General features: G+C 31.3%; 2 protein-coding genes across 2 annotated transcripts; one reads left to right on the top strand and one right to left on the bottom strand.

Moving 5' to 3' along the window:
- Window positions 1–10859: 10859 nt before the first annotated feature.
- On the top strand, window positions 10860–13909 carry LOC124821188 (uncharacterized). Its single transcript, XM_088102464.1, has 3 exons — window positions 10860–11111; window positions 12039–12174; window positions 12336–13909. The coding sequence occupies exons 2-3, from the start codon at window positions 12094–12096 to the stop codon at window positions 13620–13622; spliced, it is 1368 nt and encodes a 455-aa protein (XP_087958590.1). The 5' UTR covers window positions 10860–11111; window positions 12039–12093; the 3' UTR covers window positions 13623–13909.
- A 578-nt stretch (window positions 13910–14487) lies between these two features.
- Window positions 14488–15470, bottom strand: LOC124821187 (senescence associated gene 20-like). Its single transcript, XM_047293053.2, has one exon. It carries the CDS (start codon window positions 15440–15442, stop codon window positions 14942–14944), a length of 501 nt encoding a protein of 166 aa, XP_047149009.1. The 5' UTR covers window positions 15443–15470; the 3' UTR covers window positions 14488–14941.
- Between the last annotated feature and the right edge of the window lie 4402 nt (window positions 15471–19872).

Raw genomic sequence — 19872 nt, 5'->3', positions numbered from 1 at the left:
TCTTATAATTACTCTATTTATCCATTTTTAATCTCACACATTTTTTAACCTAGTCACACCCCCTTCCTCCTTCTTCTTGCTTTCGTCTCCATCCCACCACTACACCGCCATGGTTCTTTTTCTCCCCTTTTCTTCAATGTTCAACATCCTTGAAGACATTCATTTACATTTCTACCTTGTATTTGTTTGTGAATGTTTAAGTATAATGTAGATGAATGTAGAAATTAGGGTTACAGAGTATAGGGTTACAGAGTATAGGGTTATAGAGTATAGGGTTACAGATTTAGAGAAATAGGATTCACCATATTTCAAAATCCGATTATTTGTTACACCAGATTTCGAAATCTAGTGAAACAATTAATTGTATTTCGAAATCCCTTAAAGCCCTTAACCGAATTTTAAAATTAAAAATCATTAAAATATTCCTGTGTTTAAAGTATATTTTTTTTTTATGAATAGGAATTTTTTTTGAACTAAAATTTGGTACACTTTAAGAGGTTACATAAGTTATCAAACCCTATATATATATATATATATATATTCCCTTAATGTTATCATCTCCTATGTCATTTCCACATTCAGAAAAATATGCAAGCCAATTGCAAAATGTTAGTCAATTCAGAAAAATATGCAAGCCAATTGCAAAATGTTAGTCAATTCTACTGAGACATGAGATCATGGAAGCATCAAAAAATATCATGCATTGTGAACATGAGTCAATGTTTTTTATTGAGGCCTTCATTATGCTTATATTTCATGACCTTTATTCTTTGAATATGTCAATGACTGTAGGATCATTCCACATAAGAAATACTTTACAAAGGCGTGGACAGACAGAGTAATGTATTTAGGAAACACAACATCAAACAAGTATGTTTTAATATAATTTTATTTAGTTGTTTTTGTTAGATGTTTTATGATATTATTCATGTCGTTTGTATCAGAGTAGCTTACTGGAGCCTGAATAAAGTATTGGGAAGTAGTATGAGAGACCTCTATTCTTGTTGAGATGCAATTCATAACGTCATCATCCTATAACATAATGCAATAAAGGCGTCCTTTCAAAAAAGTCTAAATTTTATGAGTGATTACTTTTAAAGCAAGCATATAAAAAAGATTGGTTGGATGTGTATCAAAATATATTTTGGGACTCATTGCTTAGGAGTTTGATTGAATTTAACTTATAGGATTTGATAGTGAAAGTTGTGGTTGCATTTTGAGAAAAACATATGGTCTACCATGTGCTTATAAATTACACATGATATGACCCTAGGGTGATTCCTTTGTTCGAAATTCATGTTATGTGGATTAGATTGAGCTTTTCAAATATTTCATCAAATGAACCGCATGTAGAGTTAAGCATTAAAAAAGGAACTTGATCTAGTGCTCAATTGTTTCAAAGAAGTTTACATTGCAAAAAAACGTGACAATCAAACAAAAGTTACTTGAAATTGTTTGTTCTGCTATGACATCAATTGTACCTCCAATCCATAAAGTTAAAACAAAGATTGTAAAAAACATAAAAGTTCATCGATCTCGAAGATTTACAAAGCGTGAACCCTCACATTTTGAGCATACCCTCACATTTTGAGCATGTAGAGGTCTTGCACTCTATACATGATAGTTCTTCAGCAAAACAATAAATGCAATCTAAGGTTAAATCTAATGAAAGATTTGGATTTATGCAACAAAGGTAAATACCCATGTTAGATTAGTTCCATTCAATTTGTCACCCTTACATTGTCGATGTTGTTGATGTCGTTGTTGTTGGTCATTGTGGGTATAGATTGTCGCTGATTTGTTGGGGATGGGTGAAGATTCATGACCTTTTACCGAAATTATTTGCTTAAAGAACTTAGTCAGTGACATGATGAACACGCAAGATTAATGTGAAGCTATGATTGACTAGAACAACTAAGGAAGTATTTACTAGTTGACTCATAATAAGGTGTACATGTTGTTATACTTTACACTTTATTTATTATGTCTTACCTTTTTCTTTCATAACAATTTGATCCATTAATTATAAGCTAATATGGATAAAATGATGATTATAACAAACATTGGCTATGTTATTGTTAATTAATATAATGTCATCTTAGTTTGTTTGTCATGTCGTCAAAATATTACTCCTACTGTTGGTTCTCATAATAGTCATTATATAGGTCACTTAACTAGCTTAATCTTAATTAGGGACCATGACATTACCTCAGCTCAAATGTAGCCCTCATGTGGTATATGCCCAATAAGTCCATGAAAGTTTCCAAAGTCGCTTCAAGGACTTCATTCGAACATAATTGTTCCACTATAGTCACATGTTGCATCGTGAACATGGCATCTAGTGTGACGGTCATCTCAATAGCAGGAACATGAAAAATGTTTGTCTTTTTATGCCATCTCTCAAATAATTCCAATATCAACCCCTTATCGGCGTAATCATAAGAAATATCACATAGAGACATCAAATTGGAATTAAATTGAATAGTTAAATGATATGTTCCAAATTTGTTTCATCTTTTTCCATGGGAAACCAACCTTATCTCTCATTGGTCTTGGACAAAACAATTACATATAAAGTTGGAACAACTCATCAAGTATCAAAATTAATATATATATATATATATATATATATATATATATATATATATATATATATATATACATATATACATATATTAACTGGCGTTACTAACCTGGTCCTATAGGACAAGTACAACATGATCAACATGATCGACATAGCTTGTCAACAATGATATATCATGTGGACCTCTAGAAAATCTACCACTTCATATTCTTCTTGAACAACATCCTTGTGTTGGTCAACAACATCTTATTGCTCCTCAATAACATCATCCTTGTGCTCATCAAGATTAGGATGAGGTAGTGATGCAAGTTCTCCAAGACGATCCATTTTACCAAGAAATGTCTCCTTCTGACTTTACCTTGTAGAGAACTCTCTCTCCCCGATATATAGAGGTACCTTGTGTTCTTGTCATTTTTATAACAAATAAATTCAAAAAAGAATTAAAACCAATACACATAACAAATAACTAAATTTAAAGAAAATAAATCAAATTAAAAAATAATAAAATCATAACCAATTAAAAGTAAATTTAAATAAAATTTAAAGAAAAACTAAAATAATAATTAAAAGTAATTAAAAAAATAATATATATATATATATATATATATATATATATATATATATATATATAAACTCTAAATCTTAATCGGTAAACGCAAACCCCAAACCATATCCATTAAAAAGACCATTATAAAAGAAATATATGAAAAATAATTAACTAACAATTAAATAAGAATTATAAAAAAAAGTAATGATTCTTTGACGCGCCTAAATTTTTTATATTCATTTGACACTATCTTTATTCACTTTTTACTCTTTTCTTTCTTAAAATATTACAAAAGTTCATACTTTTATGACCATTTTACCCTTATAGTCTGTATCAAATGAATGTAAAAGTGTGTCATGATACCATTACACTATTAAAAAGTTAAACTTTAAACAGGAACACACAATCCGGTAATCAACCAAAATCCAACACTCTTTACTCGAATATCGAAATTTGATAAACTCTTTAATGGGATTTCCAAATCCATTATTCAATCCTATATCCCCAAACCCGTAACCCTAGGTCCTCAATTATACGTTCATCTACAAATTTCAACTATGTTAAATATTTACAAAGAAATGTAAATGAATATAAAGCTTCGAGTGGTTGCTTGAAGGTTGAACGTGTGCGTGAGTTGTGGTAGTGAGGAATGAGAGGATGGAGAGCAAGAACACTTCTTTGTGGGTGAGATGGTGCGACATTATGTTAGAAGAACGAAGAATGTGTGAGATTAAAAGTAGATAGGTTGGATAAATATAGAAAAGAAATGTTTGGTTTAATACCTATTTTGGTCCCTCGATTTGTAGGGTATGTTCAAAGTTGTCCTTCCTTTTTTCTAAAGTTCACTAACGTCCTATATTTTGAAAAAACATTTCAAGTTGATCCTTTCTGCTTACGGCGTTAAAAATCTAACGGCATAATGTCCACGTTAGCCAATAATAAATTATGTGTCCAGTTATGTGGCAACTGATAAATCGATGTGGCAATTAAGTATAATTTTCTAAAACCAAGCACGCTTCTGTACATCCTCAGTCCAGGGTAGATTCCATCTATGCAGAACCCTGGGCACCAACAACAGTTCCATCCAGTTCTCAATCACAAATCATAAATCCTCTTTTTCTTCTACAGTTCCATCCAGTTCTCAATCCTCTTCCTCTAGTTCCCCTCCCTCCACCGCACCAAATCCATCCCCATCACTCCAGTGTTGAAATAAAAAGGCTTTCGAGAAGAGAACACGCAAGAGAGTAAAGGGTCGTTCCAGAACTCCTCAACAGGTTTTCCAAGGCCAGTCGGATTGAAGACGAGATTAGGTTAATCATTGTGTCTTCTCTAAAGATGTAGACTTTGAAGTTTAGAGAGTGTGCGATTTTCTCTGGAACCTTGATGGAATGAAGTTTTGTACATCTTCCCAATCACTCACCAAAGAAGTGCATTAATGTGTTACAACTTGAACTACATTTTTTTATCAATAGCTGAGAAGATCAACAACAACAACCCATTCTCAACCCCATCCATGGCACCCACAAATCCGCATGCCTCCCCAAAGCCCTATCCCAATCACCCACCAGCACAATCCCCAAATTTGCCTTCCTTGACCTCCTCAACATATCCGAAAAATCTGAAACAAAAAACAGGCAATCAATTCCTCTTCTCATGGAATGAACCATCTACCTCTTTAGGGCCCAATCTGCTGTCTGCGGTTTTTCCTCCGTCCTCTTAACAAACACCTCCGCCTACCGCAGCTCCATCGCTAGCCCGTACCCAACTTCGGAACCAACAACATCCTTGTCGCCTCGTTATACTTATGATTCAAAAACAGCTGACAGTGCCACGTTAGTGATGAGTGCACAAGTCATCAACTTTTTGCTAGCTGGATAGCTCTGCCGTTAGCTTTTTTAACGTCGTAACCAAAAAGGACTAACTTGCACAGTTTTTGCGAAATATAGGATGTTATTGAACTTTGAAAAAATGAAGTACAACTTTGAACAGACCCTACAAACCGAGGGACCAAAATAGGTATTAAACCGAAATGTTTTTAGGCATGTAGAAAAGTTTGGAGGTGCATGAAGAAAACTTAGAGATGTAGAAAGAAAGCCCCATATTGCAATGTAACTTACAAACCTCATAGGGGTGTTGCTCCCTCCACTACCATCCCTTCTTCCTCCACCTCTCCAGTTTATTTGATTTTCAAAACTATCCTTTTGTTAAAATTTATTTACTTTTACCATTTAGGATTTTTTAATATATTTTAAAACCCTAATTTTACCTCACTTATTCACTCACGCACCACCACATCTCTCATGGATTCTCTCTTCTCTTTCCATTTCCGTTTTGAGTTTTTGTTCTTCCTTCTCTCCTTTTTTTGTTCATTCTTCTCTTCTCTTTCTTTTTCGTTCAGTGCTTTCATTGGTGTTGATTCCTTATGTGAAGGAGTGTAGAGGAGGAGCGTGGACGAAAGTGAATATCCGTTTAACAGATATCCCACACTTCCGATTCTGATTTTTTTTTCTATTATATATTTTTTAATTTGTAATTCGAATATATATATTTATTTCATATATATTCTCTTAATTTTTTTAAACTGTAATATAATTTGAATATATATATTTGATTAAAAAGAACGTTTAAGGGTAGGTTTCATTATGGAAGTAGCATGCAGGGAAATATTTTACATTGAGGTTGATGAGTTGAGGGGAAGAAGTAAAGAGAAATGTATAAGTGTGGAAGAGTTTAGTATTAAAGAAATAAATATGTAGTAGGAATAGAAAGAGGGAGAGACAAAATAGGATTATTGGTTACGGTTGTGAAAAGAAAAGATGGGAGAAGGTGGGCCGTGAGAGGAGGGGAGGTTTACAGGATTTTGAGAATTAGGAAAAAGAAAACAAAGGAAGTTTATGTTTCTGGAGTTGAAAAGAAGAGGAGCAATTTTAGTGTTTAAGTGGAGGTGTGAGGGAGTAACCCGAGAGTGTTCTAGGAACACAAAATGAGAAGGGCGTTGGCTTGATTGTTTGTGGAGATGAAAGGAAGGGAGAGGAGAATAGAGAGGCATTCATTAGAAGGGGGTTAGAGTTTTGATTGGGTGTTGAGAAGAGAGAATTTAAAATGAAAAGAGAATGAACGGAAATGGAAGCAATGAAGGAAAAAGGGAGAGAAGAGAATAATGAATGGAAAAGAGAGAGAAGGAAGAACAAAAACTCAAAATGGATATGGAAAGAGAAGAGAGAATCTGAGAGATGTGGTGGTGGGGTGCAGTGTGAGTGAATAAGTGAGGTAAAATTAGGATTTTGAAATATATTAAAAATCCTAAATGGTAAAAATAAATAAATTTTAACAAAATGATAGTTTTAGAAATCAAATAAATTGGGGAGGTGGAGAGAGTAAGAGGTGGTGGTAGAGGAAACAACACCCACGTGACAGTTTTTTCCTTGATCTAGATAATTGGGCCTGACAGTTTCTTTCTGTGCCTCCATATAAAATATTTCTCGTTTTGCCTTTTCCGGATTATATTACTGAATTCAGAAGGTTTTTTTTTTCATTGTGCTATTCGAAAGTCAAAATTAACTTTCAGAGGTGTATTCTGAAAGCCATTTTTCCCTTAAAAAAGACTTTTGTATTGAAGAATTCAGAAGTTAAAAGTGACTTATGGATTGTGCAATTAGAAGCCAAATTATTTTCGTGTAATTTGAAAATCATTTTTTCTAAAAGAAATAACTTTCGAATTTCACTATTTAAAATCATCTTTGGTCTCTAAATTATACAATTTAAAAATTATTTAACTTTTAAATTGTGCAATTTAAAAATCCTCTGTGACTTCATTTTGCATAATCTGAAACTTTTAGATTACACAATCAAAAAGTCATTTTAATTTTCTGATTACTGAGTCCAAACAGGACAAAATGGAAAGTTTATTTATATGAGGGTAGATATTTTATTTATATAAGTTCATCTTTGCCTAATAGAAGCCTAAGTAAATATTTTGTTTTCCAAAATATCATTAAAAGAAAATTTCAAATAAATTCACTGAAACATTATTTTTCTAAATTGTTTATCAGAGAGTCAAATTCTCGACTATTACAATGAACAGATCTATTTTAAAAAATAACGTTTTAGTAGGTCTATTTAAAAGGTTGTTATTTTAAAAAAGATATTATTTTGAAAAAAAAATAAAATCAAAGTATGCATTCTCATATATATGCTTGGTTACACAGTGAAATGTTATGACATTAGTGTCCTTTAACACCTATGAATTAGGAATGAAAATGAGTTGTCGTTTGGACTCTTTTAGAGTTTGGCCGAATATATCAGATTTTGATCGAGTTGTATCAAACTTTAACTGGGATATATGTGTTAATAGAAAATGTCGTAGTATGGGTTTAAATTTGATCGAGTTGTCGTATTATATTTTTCTCAAATAGGTTCCTTATTTTTTTAGTCTCAATTGAGTTTTATTTTTTAAAAATTGGAGCATTTAGGTCTTTGCCATTAGTTTCGTACTAACACCGTTAAAGAAGTTGTCACGTGTCAAAGCTGATATTGTGTCACATGACAATAATAATATGATGTGGCAATGATAATGTCATATGTTAGTGTGAGACCACGTGTCATTGCATTTGTGTCAATTTGGTTATTGTATTTTTATTTTGTATCAATTTAGTCCTTGAATTTTTATTTTTTTTAATTTATTCCTTTTTTTTAAGTTAAACAATTTTTTTCTTCTCCAAATTCAAACAAAATTTGATTTGTAAATATAAATTTTTACAAATATTTTTATTAAAATTAATACTTTTATTTAATATTTTCAACAAGATTAAGTTTATTTATATTTATATTTAGTTAATTGTATAAATGTTAACTGATGAGAAGAAATTTCATTTTCTTAAAATAAAAAATTGAAGAAAATTTCGTGAAAATTTTAATTAATGTGGAAGATCATGGAAGAAGAAACTATTTTTAATTATTATTTTTAGGAAAATTTTCTCCAAATTTTATTTAAAACAAAGTGAAATTTCACATCAATAACATGAAATTTCATTTTCACATCAATGAACAAATTAATGACATGGAATTTCATTTTCTTAAAATAAAAACTTGGAGAAAATTTCATGAAAATAATGTCACTATTTTTTTAAAGAACATAATTAATATTTATATAATTAACTAAATATAAATAAGTTTAATACCTCTTTTGGTCCCTCGGTTTGTAGGGTCTGTTCAAAGTTGTCCTCCTTTTTTTCAAAAGTTCACTAACATCCTATATTTTGCAAAAAGGGTTCATGTTAATCCTTTTTTATTACGGCGTTAAAAAGGCTAATGGCAGAGCTACCCAGCTGACAAAAAGTTGATGACTTGTACAATTATGGTTGATGACGTGTTAAAATCAATTGTTGATTCATGCTACAATGAGCAAAGTGATTCGTGCTACAGTGAGTAAGTTATTGTTCCCAAATTTAAAAGCAAAGGGTTAGGGTTGTTGGAGATTCGTGGTACAGTGACGAAAAAGGTTAGAGTTAGGAATGACTTCTTCACAAAGTTGTTCTTCTTGTTCGAAGACATGGGGCAAAGGATTTTCGCATTCTTCACATGGTGGTGGTTCGAGGGGAGGTGGGATAACCCGTATTTGCAGGTGTTGCTCGCGATGAAGGACAAGGTTATTTCGAGGTGTAGAAAACGAATATGGTGGAGTGATGTTGCGATTTGGGTTTTTGCACATTAAGAGTTTTCTGATTTAGGATTTTAAGGTTTTCTATGCAAGTTGTGTGATTGAGGTTGAAGAAAGAGAAAATTGAGGTTGAACGAAATGGAAATAAGTTGATTGAGCTTAAACTTGACTTCTTCTTTTAAGAAAGTTGAGTCCTGTAGATTCCAAAATGGAAATAAGTTGATTAGGGAGGAGTAGGAAAAGACAAAATCAGAGTTGAATTTGTAGTGTGATAAATGAAAAAGACCAAACTGTGAGACCAAGCACTAGAGATATAGAAGATAAAGGGTATATAAGAAAAGCAAAGGCAAAGAAGTGAATTCAAAGGTCGTTTGGTGGGTGGTTCATTTATATTACAAAATTATTGTCGTGTAATAAAAAAACAATTAATATGCATTAATCAAACTATATTGGAAAGAATGAATGAAAATATGAAATTGAGAAAAATGAACAAGAATTAACATGATTTTGAATATTTTTGTCCCCTTTCCTGTGACTGAACTTTTATCATTCTGAAAGAACAGAGATAGAGCCACTAGAAATTGTATCACAAATAGCTAAAGCCTTTTCTAAATTGACCACAATGTCAACCATGGTTGGTCTATCTTCCCTTCAAATTCACATAATGGATAGCTATATAGGCCACTAATTCCACTTGAATATAACTCTCCTGTTAAAAGTTCCAAAAGTACAACTCCCAACCCATACACATTACACTTTGCCATCAATACATTTTTATCTCTTTCTTTCCTTCCTGACCTATACATTCAATTTTGTTTTTCAAATTTTTCTTTGTTTGTGATTTTTCATTTTGACAGAGGAGTTTACATGGGACTTGACTTAATGATCTCATGTATATTAATTTTTCGGATTCTTTATGCCATTTTACCAATATCAGCAGCTTCATTTTCAAAGATGAACAATAAGAAATGAGAGAACACGACACAAAGAAGAAGAATGAGATGAAAGTGTCATTGATAATGACGCCAAAAACAGCATCGACGACGTCTTCAGTTGCACCGTAGCGGCGCGGTGGCTAGTGTTGGCGATGCTCCTTGGTTCCTGGGTGAAGAAGCAAACCCTAGTTCACGTCATTTACCCCCAAATTGTAGATGTTACCCTAAATCGCAAATTAGCCCAATTTACAAATTAGGGAAGAAGCAGATTGTTGAACCCCAAATCGCCAATTGATTTTACTCTAAATATAATTTCACGTCTTTAATCCCTCAATTGATTTTAACACTCTGATATAACATTTCCATGTTATTTACTTTTATTCTCAAAATTAACACTTCAAATGACCTCATCGTGCCATGTCATCAAGAAGTGTATAAGTCATTTAGTTTTCGCCACGGAGACAAGTCTGTCGTTAGCGTTTTTAACGCCATAAGCAAAAAAGACTAACGTGAACCGTTTTTGCAAAATATAGGACATTAGTGAACGTTTGAAGAAAAGGATGACAACTTTGAACAGACGCTACAAACTGAGGGACCAAAATAGATATCGAATCATATAAATATAAATAAACTTAATTTTGTTAAATTTATTTGTAAAGATTTATATATAAATTATATTTTGTTTAAATTTGGAGAGAGACGAAATGATTTAATTTTTAAAAATATTAGACTAAATTGAAAATATTTTTTTAAATAATTTTAAAAACATGAAAAGTAAGAATAAAAATAATTAAAGGAATATGTAAAAAATTCAATTAAAACAAAAATTGACAGGAACACCCTATTTACCGTGTTAGTACATAATTAATGACATCTCTTTAACCGTGTTAGTACTAAATTAACCAAAAGAACCTAATTACTTAAATTAGAGATAAATAAGAAATTTACTTGAAAAAAATCATTGTCTCCAAATAATTAAACCTTCTTTTTAGTGAAGCCAAATTGTAAAACTAGCTGGATTAACTCATGGAACTGCCCTGTCGAATTACTAGGAGTGGTTGGTACTCCTAAGTTGAAAATACTCTTGATACCTATCCTTTTTAGTTGAGTAGCTGATCCGTCAAACTTATTCCTTTTTTACATCCCTATGCACCAGAGTCGAATTGTGGCGGGCTGATACGTCCGGCGTATTCCTTTTTTGACAATCCTGTGCACTAAAGTCGAATTGAAACTGTAGTGTTTTGAAAGTGTTTAAACCACATTCCCGCTTATGCAATAAAGTCAAAATTTTTACAACGTTCATCACATCATTACCCACTGTGTTTTGCTTTCTTTCTGCTTCCTTTCTGCATTGGACTGGTAAGATTTCCACACCATCACCTCCAGGTAACCCCTTCACCTACCTCATATTTAATATAGCCACTTTAAAATTTATTCTTTTTCCCATTTTTTCACTATAGTTTTCATTTTCTGTATGAAGCTTTTTATTCTTACATTCATATAAACAAAGCCCAGTTATTTCTATGCAAGTGTCAAAACTTCCATTCAAGTTTGTTGATAATTCTAACTTGGAGAAAATTTTAGAACCTTAACAATATCGACAAAAGTGGGAATCTTCAAATATTTCATGACTTTAATTCATGTCATGGTCTTTCTTGTTGTAAGTTGTTAGGTTTCTTGATGAGAGAAACCTGATCACGCACGATTCACACTCTCAACACACCAAGAAAACTCTGCAATCACCTCGTATTATTTCTGTTTTGACACAACTCAACAAAAACTCTCCTATCCCCAAACCACAAACTCCCCTTTATTTATAGTCTCCCTAATACAAAGACTATAATCTCCCAACCAACCAACTAACTAACTGTCTATTTTCTTTCTTCTAACATACACCTTTAATTTCCTCACATAAGTTGTGTTACCTGAACATTACCAAGTTCCAACAGTGAAAAGTATATGCTTGTTAAAACATTTATAGTTAGGTTGTGAGATCAACAATCAACTTCGCAGTATTAAAAAATCTGTTTCCTTTTGATTAAGAAATGTTTTAGGTTCTTGAGTTAGTAAGAGATACCGAACCCCTGTTTAGCAAAATTAAAATTGAATGTTCAGGACACCAAAATATCATTCATACCTGTCATGTGATGGTACTTCTTTCTTTCTTTCTTCAAAACTTGGACAGTGTAAGAATCTGAATAGTTTAACATGTTAACTTTCTATTATTTGTCAAGATTTAAGATTCCATTCTCATTAATCATTAGAAAGTAGTATTTATAAATGTTCATCCACATGAACTTCTTATGTGCGCAGATAATCAAATCGTAGTTGGAACTTCAAATAAAAATATTTCATAATCTAGGCTTCAATGAGTCAAGCTACTATTCGAGGAAGCTTGCAAGAGGGTCTGCAAGATGCAGCATCAGTTGGAATTACCAATGATTTCGAGGTAAATGTAAACAGTGCTCTTCAAGTTTCATCATCCCAAAGGAGACATATGAAGGATGAAAACCGTCATATAATGAACATAGAATGTTAATGTCTATTACCAATATCTTTAAACTGCATAGACCCACACCCTGTGCTAATTTAGCTTCTCCATCTATGCAGAAGACTGAGGGAAGATATGAATGCTCTCATTTTTTGCCTTCATCCATCAATGAAAAGCTGAGAAAACCTTTCAATTATTGTTTTTCCAAGAAGATTTGTTGGCCATCTCTCGGGAGAAGCTGCAAAAAATGGATTAAGAATCCTTTGAACATGGCCCTTCTTTTATGGACAGTTTGTGTTGCTGTTTCAGGAGCAATTCTGTTTCTCGTCATGACAGGAATGCTGAACAAAATCCTTATTAAGCAGTCACAAAGAAACTCATGGTTTGAGGTCAACAACCAATTTCTCAATGCACTATTTACTCTCATGTGTCTCTACCAACATCCAAAGAGGCTCCACCATCTTGTACTTCTTTGTAGGTGGAAGCCAAATGACATCATAATCCTAAGAAAAACATACTGCAAGAATGGCACTTGCAAGCCTCATGAATGGAGGCATATGATGGTGATAGTTCTGTTACTTCATGTTAATTGCTTTGCTCAATATGCCCTTTCGGGCCTTAACTGGGGTTTCAATAGATCCCAAAGGCCTGTTGTTGGGGTTGGTATATGCATCTCCATAGCAATTGCTGCTCCATCACTTGCAGGAGTTTACTGCATTGTCAGCCCTCTAGGAAAAGAGTATGAAACTGATGAAGATGCGCAGAACAATATTCCTATTAGTAATACATTTACATCAAGAAATGAGCATAGTATTGCTGAGTACACACCTCAATGGAGAGGGGGACTATTTGATCTTTGGGACAATCTTTCTGTGGCATGTCTCACTCTCTTTTGTAGTTTTTGTGCCTTTGGAAGGAATATGCAGAGACTTCATTTTGGTAACATGTTTGTTCACGTTGCAACTTTTCTACTCTTCTGTGTAGCTCCCTTTTGGATATTCAACATGGCTACCATCAATATTGATGATGAGCCTGTGAGAATAGTTCTGCGGTTGATTGGTATATTTCTTTGTGTGTTTGGTTTACTCTATGGTGGCTATTGGAGGATTCAGATGAGGGAAAGATTTAACTTGCCACCAAATAAAATTTGTTGTGGGAATCCAGCAGTGACAGATTGCATGCAGTGGCTATTGTGTTGCTGGTGTTCCCTTGCACAGGAAGTAAGAACTGCAGAATTCTATGACATAGTTGATGACAACTTTTTCTGCCAAAAGCAGACTGAAAAGTCAGAAGATTATTCAAGTCTCTCAGAAATTGAGTTTTCAAGAGAAAGAAAGAAAAATGTTATGGAAGCGCCTATTCCTCTAACAATTCAAGTTGATGATAATGACATCAAAAGAACATAAAGAAGAAAAACCTCAATTATATAAAAGGCTTTTAGCAGTCACATTAATTTCAAAATAGACTTGTACATTTGCAATATTTGAACATCTTTTTCGAATCAATTGGTAGGGTGTTACCTTGTGTTTGATAATTTTCAAACGTTGTTGTTCAAAACAAGTTGTGCAAATGTACATAATGTCTCATGTACGTGAATGCAAATTACTTGAACAGCAACAACTGATAACTTAAGTGAGGGGTGAACACTGATGAACTTGTTAGGGATGGTCCTTATTAGGCGACTTGTTGAATGATTCCAATAGTTCCACTTTCAAAGTAAAGTATGGCTTTTCTTGTCAAAAGCTCTGTTCTCTTGTTAACATTTCCTATACTAAATGCAAAGTCCAAACTGGTTGATTATTACAGCTTGGTTAACAAATGAATCAATCATTATCCAAACTGGGAAAGTTGAAGCATACCGCGTATTACGATAAGAAGTACATGCAACTTGGAGTTCACTAGTGGTTTAGGTACAAAAGTATTTAGCATTATTTTCAGAGTTCTCTATACTTTCTAGAACTACCATTTTCATGATCATATAATTACCAAATTCCTCATAAAATGCTTTCCCACTTGAACTTTGATCCCGCAAAAAAACCTTTCCAATTTCAGTATGCTAACTGCATTACAATTAAAACTTCCGTTTCACTTTTTGTTCATTTCCACTTTGAGTTTGTCTTCCAAGTTTCAAAGCAATTCCAATTGAAGTAACATACTACATCAATGCACTGCTTATCTTATTGTAGATTTCTGATCTAGGGGTCTTTCAAGCTCCAAAGTAATTCCACTAATAGGAAGCTATATACATAGCCATATGTCTAGCTCATATACTTACAGTTTCAACTTCACTGTCATTTTATTGAACAATTAATCAGTACAAATATGTACGAAAACTCAATGTGGTCGAGTTGACCACAAGTTCACAACCCTACAAAGATTATAACCCCAAGCTAGCTCACAACTTCACATTCCTGAACTTTTGACCAACACTTAGAGCTATACCACAGTACCAGCAACATACCCTTTTCAACACACTTTCCATTATTGATCAAATTCATGAAGGTTTCACTAAACTAATTAAATAAAACTAACAAACCTCACATAAATTTCACCTTAGGGAAAATTCATTGTATAGTCTGTCACTATCACATCTCCATAGTTCTGATCAATATCAACAAAGTCACGTAGAGATTGATCTGAATTATGCACACGTGAAGATTAAGTTTATACAGTAAATTTTCTCTGCTATAGGAGTATATGTTGGTAGCATTTTTTTCTGTTATAGCTAAATGGCTAGGACAAGTCCCGGCAAGGATCGGCGATAGAGATCACGGGGTTGGCTTTGCCACAATGTGATGTTTTGAAGCTTATTCTGCCATGTTTGAGACCTCAAGTCTCTGACGACAAGCCATGTGTTGAAGTACTCTCTGAACTGTGTGATGAGGCCGTTCTTGAGGGTCCAAACGTGAACCCAGTAGGCCTTTCCTTCCCAGCCTTCGGCGATGACGCAGTCGCCGATGGCGGTGAGGCTTCTGGGCTCGAAGCGGAAGCCATTGTTGAGGGCGGTTTCCCCCGTGAGGATCCTCATCATGTGTTGGCACTGTGGGGGGCCATGGAACCACCACTCAAGGTCACTTGCTAGCATGTTTGCCACTGTGTCCATTTTCCCTTGTCCTAACAGGACCTTGTAGAGTCTTTCCACTGTTTCCTTGTTCTGCATTTCCTCCTTTTCGTTCCTCTCAGCTTCCATCTCTGAGATTTCAATGGAGCTTGCTATGTGCTTCATTTTCTGGTTAATTCGAGACTCGCTTGCTTTTCTTTTGTGCATGGGAATGTGGCTCATGGATGGTCACATATTTATAGCCTTACACAGGGACATGAATGTCTAATTATTATCATCTTATAGTTTAAGGACAGAATATTGATTTCTTCCTTAATTAAAATTTTATCTACCATAATTTACGTAAGGGTGGCAATGGGAGTCGAAATTGATTCGTTAATTATTTTTAAAATTTTTAATTATATAAATAATTTTATGCTTTTAATTAATTAATTAATATTATTAATTAAATAAATTAAAATAATTATTAAATTTATATATTAAATCAGTGTAATATAACTGATAATTAGAACTTAATTTATAAATTTTGACGATTTAAAATACAATATTATTACATATTTAAAATATGATTTAGTATACCGGCTGTCTATTTTTGTCATCCTAAATTCACAATTGAATTCTTAGTAAAAAAAATTTTACTTGATTAAAATATATTTTAATTTTATTTATGCATCTTTTTATATTTAATATATGAAAAATAGAAATCAAAATGCGACGGTGGAGATTGATTATTTTATGAAATGTTGAACTGGGTGGTGAGGATTTTGTCGTGGAATTGCATTTAATGCTGCACGTGTGAAGTGTCAAATTTTGTCAGATGAAAGTTTACATACAACAATTATTGTAAGGCATTAGGCTATGACGTTATTATGTGGAGATATCGATGTGGAGTTAAAGACGTAGGTGTACGATGGAGCCAAAGCAATTATAGGGTGTATTTCTAGAATGACTAATTTACCCTCGTTATTTTCTTCGGGAAAACCTTTGAATATTTTAGGATTAATCTAAAAGTACTATGTTAGATCGATGCTGTTGGAATTTTATTTGCAGGTTTTTCTATCGTTTTGTCAGCACTGCCAATTTTCTTAGGAAAGTATCCCAAGTTTAATCAAACGACAAATAAACTTGGATTTCTCTTTTATGGAGTAGTTTAATTAAAAATATTCAAAATCATGAGTAAGAAGTATTTCCTTTTAAATATAGGTAAAGTTTAATCAATTTGATTAATCCATCATTTCAATGACTTCAAAATGAATTGACCCGTAGATAATTTATATTCTTTTTTTAATTGTTTATTACTTTTAGTATATAAGTTTAATTTTTCGTTTTCCTTAATATTAGAATAATGTTGTTAAATAGTATTTAAATAATTTGAATCTTCAATTTATTTATTTGTTCAATTATATAAGTTAATGTTGTGGTTTTCATCTACTAAGTTTATAATATTACTTACTAATTATGGTTAATATTAGTAAAAGATGTCAACACATTAATTTTACTACTACAAGTAAATGGTTCAAATCAATATATTTAATTACGCTACGATACATACATAGAATAAATTGAGAAAGTAAAATATACTTAAATGAGTCAATCAACATCTAACCAATAACTCATAGGAAGTTGAGTTGGATTATTAACTCATTATATTACATTGTTGGATTATTACATCTAACTTATTTTTAACTCAATATAGAGAACCAATTTATAGTAACCAAATTATTCATTTTAAACCCTTAATTCTGAGGTAAAAGAAGGAAAAAATTAATCCATAAGAATCATGTCTTAAATGAGGTTAATTACTTTTGTATCAACAAATAGGACAATTTGTTTAAAAATAAATGAGTTAATAAGTTTTTCTTCATATATATGTCAAATTTATCAATTAATAAGTTAACAGTGTTACGTTAAGAAAAGTTTACTAACAGTTTGTAAATATTTTTTTAATTCAATAAAACCCTTTTAACACAAAATCAAAATAAAAATTACTCGCTGTTAAAACGGACAATTTCATAAATTGATTATTAATTCTTAAAGTAGATATTAATCAACGTCTGAGTTTACTAACGAGGAACAATTTTAGCTCATAATTGTGTTATTTTAGTGTAAACTTTTATTGAGTAAAATTTCAATTTAAATTGCATCCGAAACATGAATTATATCTAAAGTTTTTACAATACTCAATCAGTCATTCAATTTAAAAGTTAAAGACAAAAAACCAAGATATAAAATAACAGAAAGTCGCTAGTATTCCACGAATCAAGGACAGTATATTCTACTATTCCAGGATCCAAATGAAAAGAAACGTGTTAATGATGATTGGTAGAAATTTAATTAATTTCCTTTTTGTCTATTTTAACTCCAAAAACCACGTATTTTCTCGACCCCAATTTGTATCCATCTTAACTTTTCAATTCTTGAAACTCATACTTCAACCTTTTGCCATTTTGGACTGAATATTCGAGATATTAAATTTTAACTTTTGGGGTTGGAATCGAGCTTAGATAAATAAAATATGACAAAAGAAAAAAACTATAACAATTTGGCTTCACTTTTATGTAAGGAAACTTGTGATAAGGATGTATTTTGCTTGAATTCAATGGTTTTTTCATAATGGTATATATAGAAAATTAAAATAGAATCTTAAAGTTACATTACTATAATGTATATTAAGGAGTATATGTATTTTTTTATAATAGATTACTCTCTCATTTATTAGATTTGATAAAATGAATAAATCTAACTAATTCTCTCTATAATGTATGATTCCTTAGTTGTATTGGAATTCTATTAAATGAGCGATTATCCATTATTCTTTAATCTCTTACTTGATAGATTAAAGAGAAAAAGTATACTTAATAGATTTTCCAAAGTTTCATTATTCTTTAATCTCTTAGTTAAGAGATTAGAGAAAAAAATATACAACTTTTCATATAGATATTTTGTTTATGCTTTATGTGGATATAAATCCTGATATTTTGTTAGATTTATCAAATAGAATTTAAAATTTTTATTAATTTTTTAGTATTGCTTTTATGTTTCAACTTTCAAAATATACTGATATTGGTATATTAAAAATGTTTTTAATATATTTTTAAAATATCAAAATTAGTACTTATTAATGTATTTTGACGACTCAACAAAAGAATAGTATAAAAAAACTCAAAAAAAATATATATATAAATTAATGAAAAGTTCAATTGTTATTTTTTTTCATTATTAATTTATTTAGTCATTGATTTTGTCCCTCAGATGTTACATATTACATTTTATGAAAGTGAATAAAGAGTAAATAAGTTTGCTTAGTAGGTTGTAAAGTCTAACCTAAGAAGACAGCTTGAGCATAAGGTGCGTGGTTCTTTGACTTGAAAACAAACGAAGGTCATTGTCATTATAATTATAATATTGGTTGTTCTTAATTACTATAAATGTTGGCCAAATTCCAGATTTTTCAGCTGGTCCCAATTCACATTTCTGAATTTTGTCGTGTTCGTGAGGGAGGATGAGCTGAGAAAGGAGCAATGGTAGATGAACATCGATATAGTGCTTTCAATGTTTGATTATATACAATTTTTTCTAAATGAAAACTGTTTGATTAAATGGTAATATATGTTTTTAGTCTCTACGTTTTAACGTGAAATTTAAATTTATTTTATTTTTTAATTTTAATATAGTTTTACTTTTAAATTTTAATGAACAAATATAATTTTTTTTAATATACTATAACTTTCAAATGGGTTGAGCGTCAAAAAAAATTCTAAATGTGAGTAAAAACGAGAATGTTAAAGTAATATGTAACAAATTTTAAAATGTTGATTGTTTAACTTTTTATATAAATTTGATTCAAGTTTTATTATTATTATTATTATTATTATTATTATTATTATTATTATTATTATTATATATTTTTTATTTCGTCATGTTTGTTACTTTTTTTGTTGTTGGAAGTCCCACATCGACTAGAGATAAAACCAACTCATCTTACAAGCCGGTTTTGTGGGGTTGAGTAAAGTTTACTTTTAATATTTTTATAATGATCGAAATTAGGAATGACAATTAATGAGATGGAGATGAGTTTTTGTCACTTTTCTTTTTTTATAATGATTGAAATTAGGAATAACAATGGATGGGATGACGACGAGTTTTGCTATTTTATACTTATTTTCAAAGAAAATATTCATTTCAATTATCGTACATAATCTAAATGTGTATGAAATTTTTGTCTCATCTGTGTTTGTATTTATACATACTTTCTTACGGTTTCAATATCAATTAATTAATTATTATAATATAAATAATTTAAAAAATATATATATAATATTATTAAATATTCAATATTAAAAGGATGTATCCTTATTTCTTCAATATCAAGTATTCATAAAAAAAATTATAATGGTATACATTTCAAATTAAAATACCAAATACATTTTTTGATGAGAACCAAAACATTTATTAAATTTATAAGTGTTCATGAAATACAATTGATATTAATTGTCTCTTTACTCCCATTCTTTAAATTCTAATGTAATTCCTCTTTTCACACACTAATAAAAAGTATAATACATTTTGAATGAAATCATACAAATACAAAAATT

Source organism: Vigna umbellata, chromosome 11 (genome assembly GCF_029865625.1).
Source record: "Vigna umbellata cultivar VRB3 chromosome 11, Vumbellata_1.0, whole genome shotgun sequence".
In the NCBI taxonomy this organism is placed as follows: Eukaryota; Viridiplantae; Streptophyta; class Magnoliopsida; order Fabales; family Fabaceae; genus Vigna; species Vigna umbellata.
This window is presented reverse-complemented; position numbering and strand designations above follow the sequence as displayed.

Excerpts from the sequence above, each read along its gene's own strand:
- LOC124821188 (XM_088102464.1), top strand. The coding sequence starts at position 12,094 with ATGAGTCAAGCTACTATTCGAGGAAGCTTGCAAGAGGGTCTGCAAGAT. Across the intron at positions 12,175-12,335 it reads GAATTACCAATGATTTCGAG|AAGACTGAGGGAAGATATGA; the intron begins GTAAATGTAAAC and ends CCATCTATGCAG.
- LOC124821187 (XM_047293053.2), bottom strand. The coding sequence starts at position 15,442 with ATGAAGCACATAGCAAGCTCCATTGAAATCTCAGAGATGGAAGCTGAG.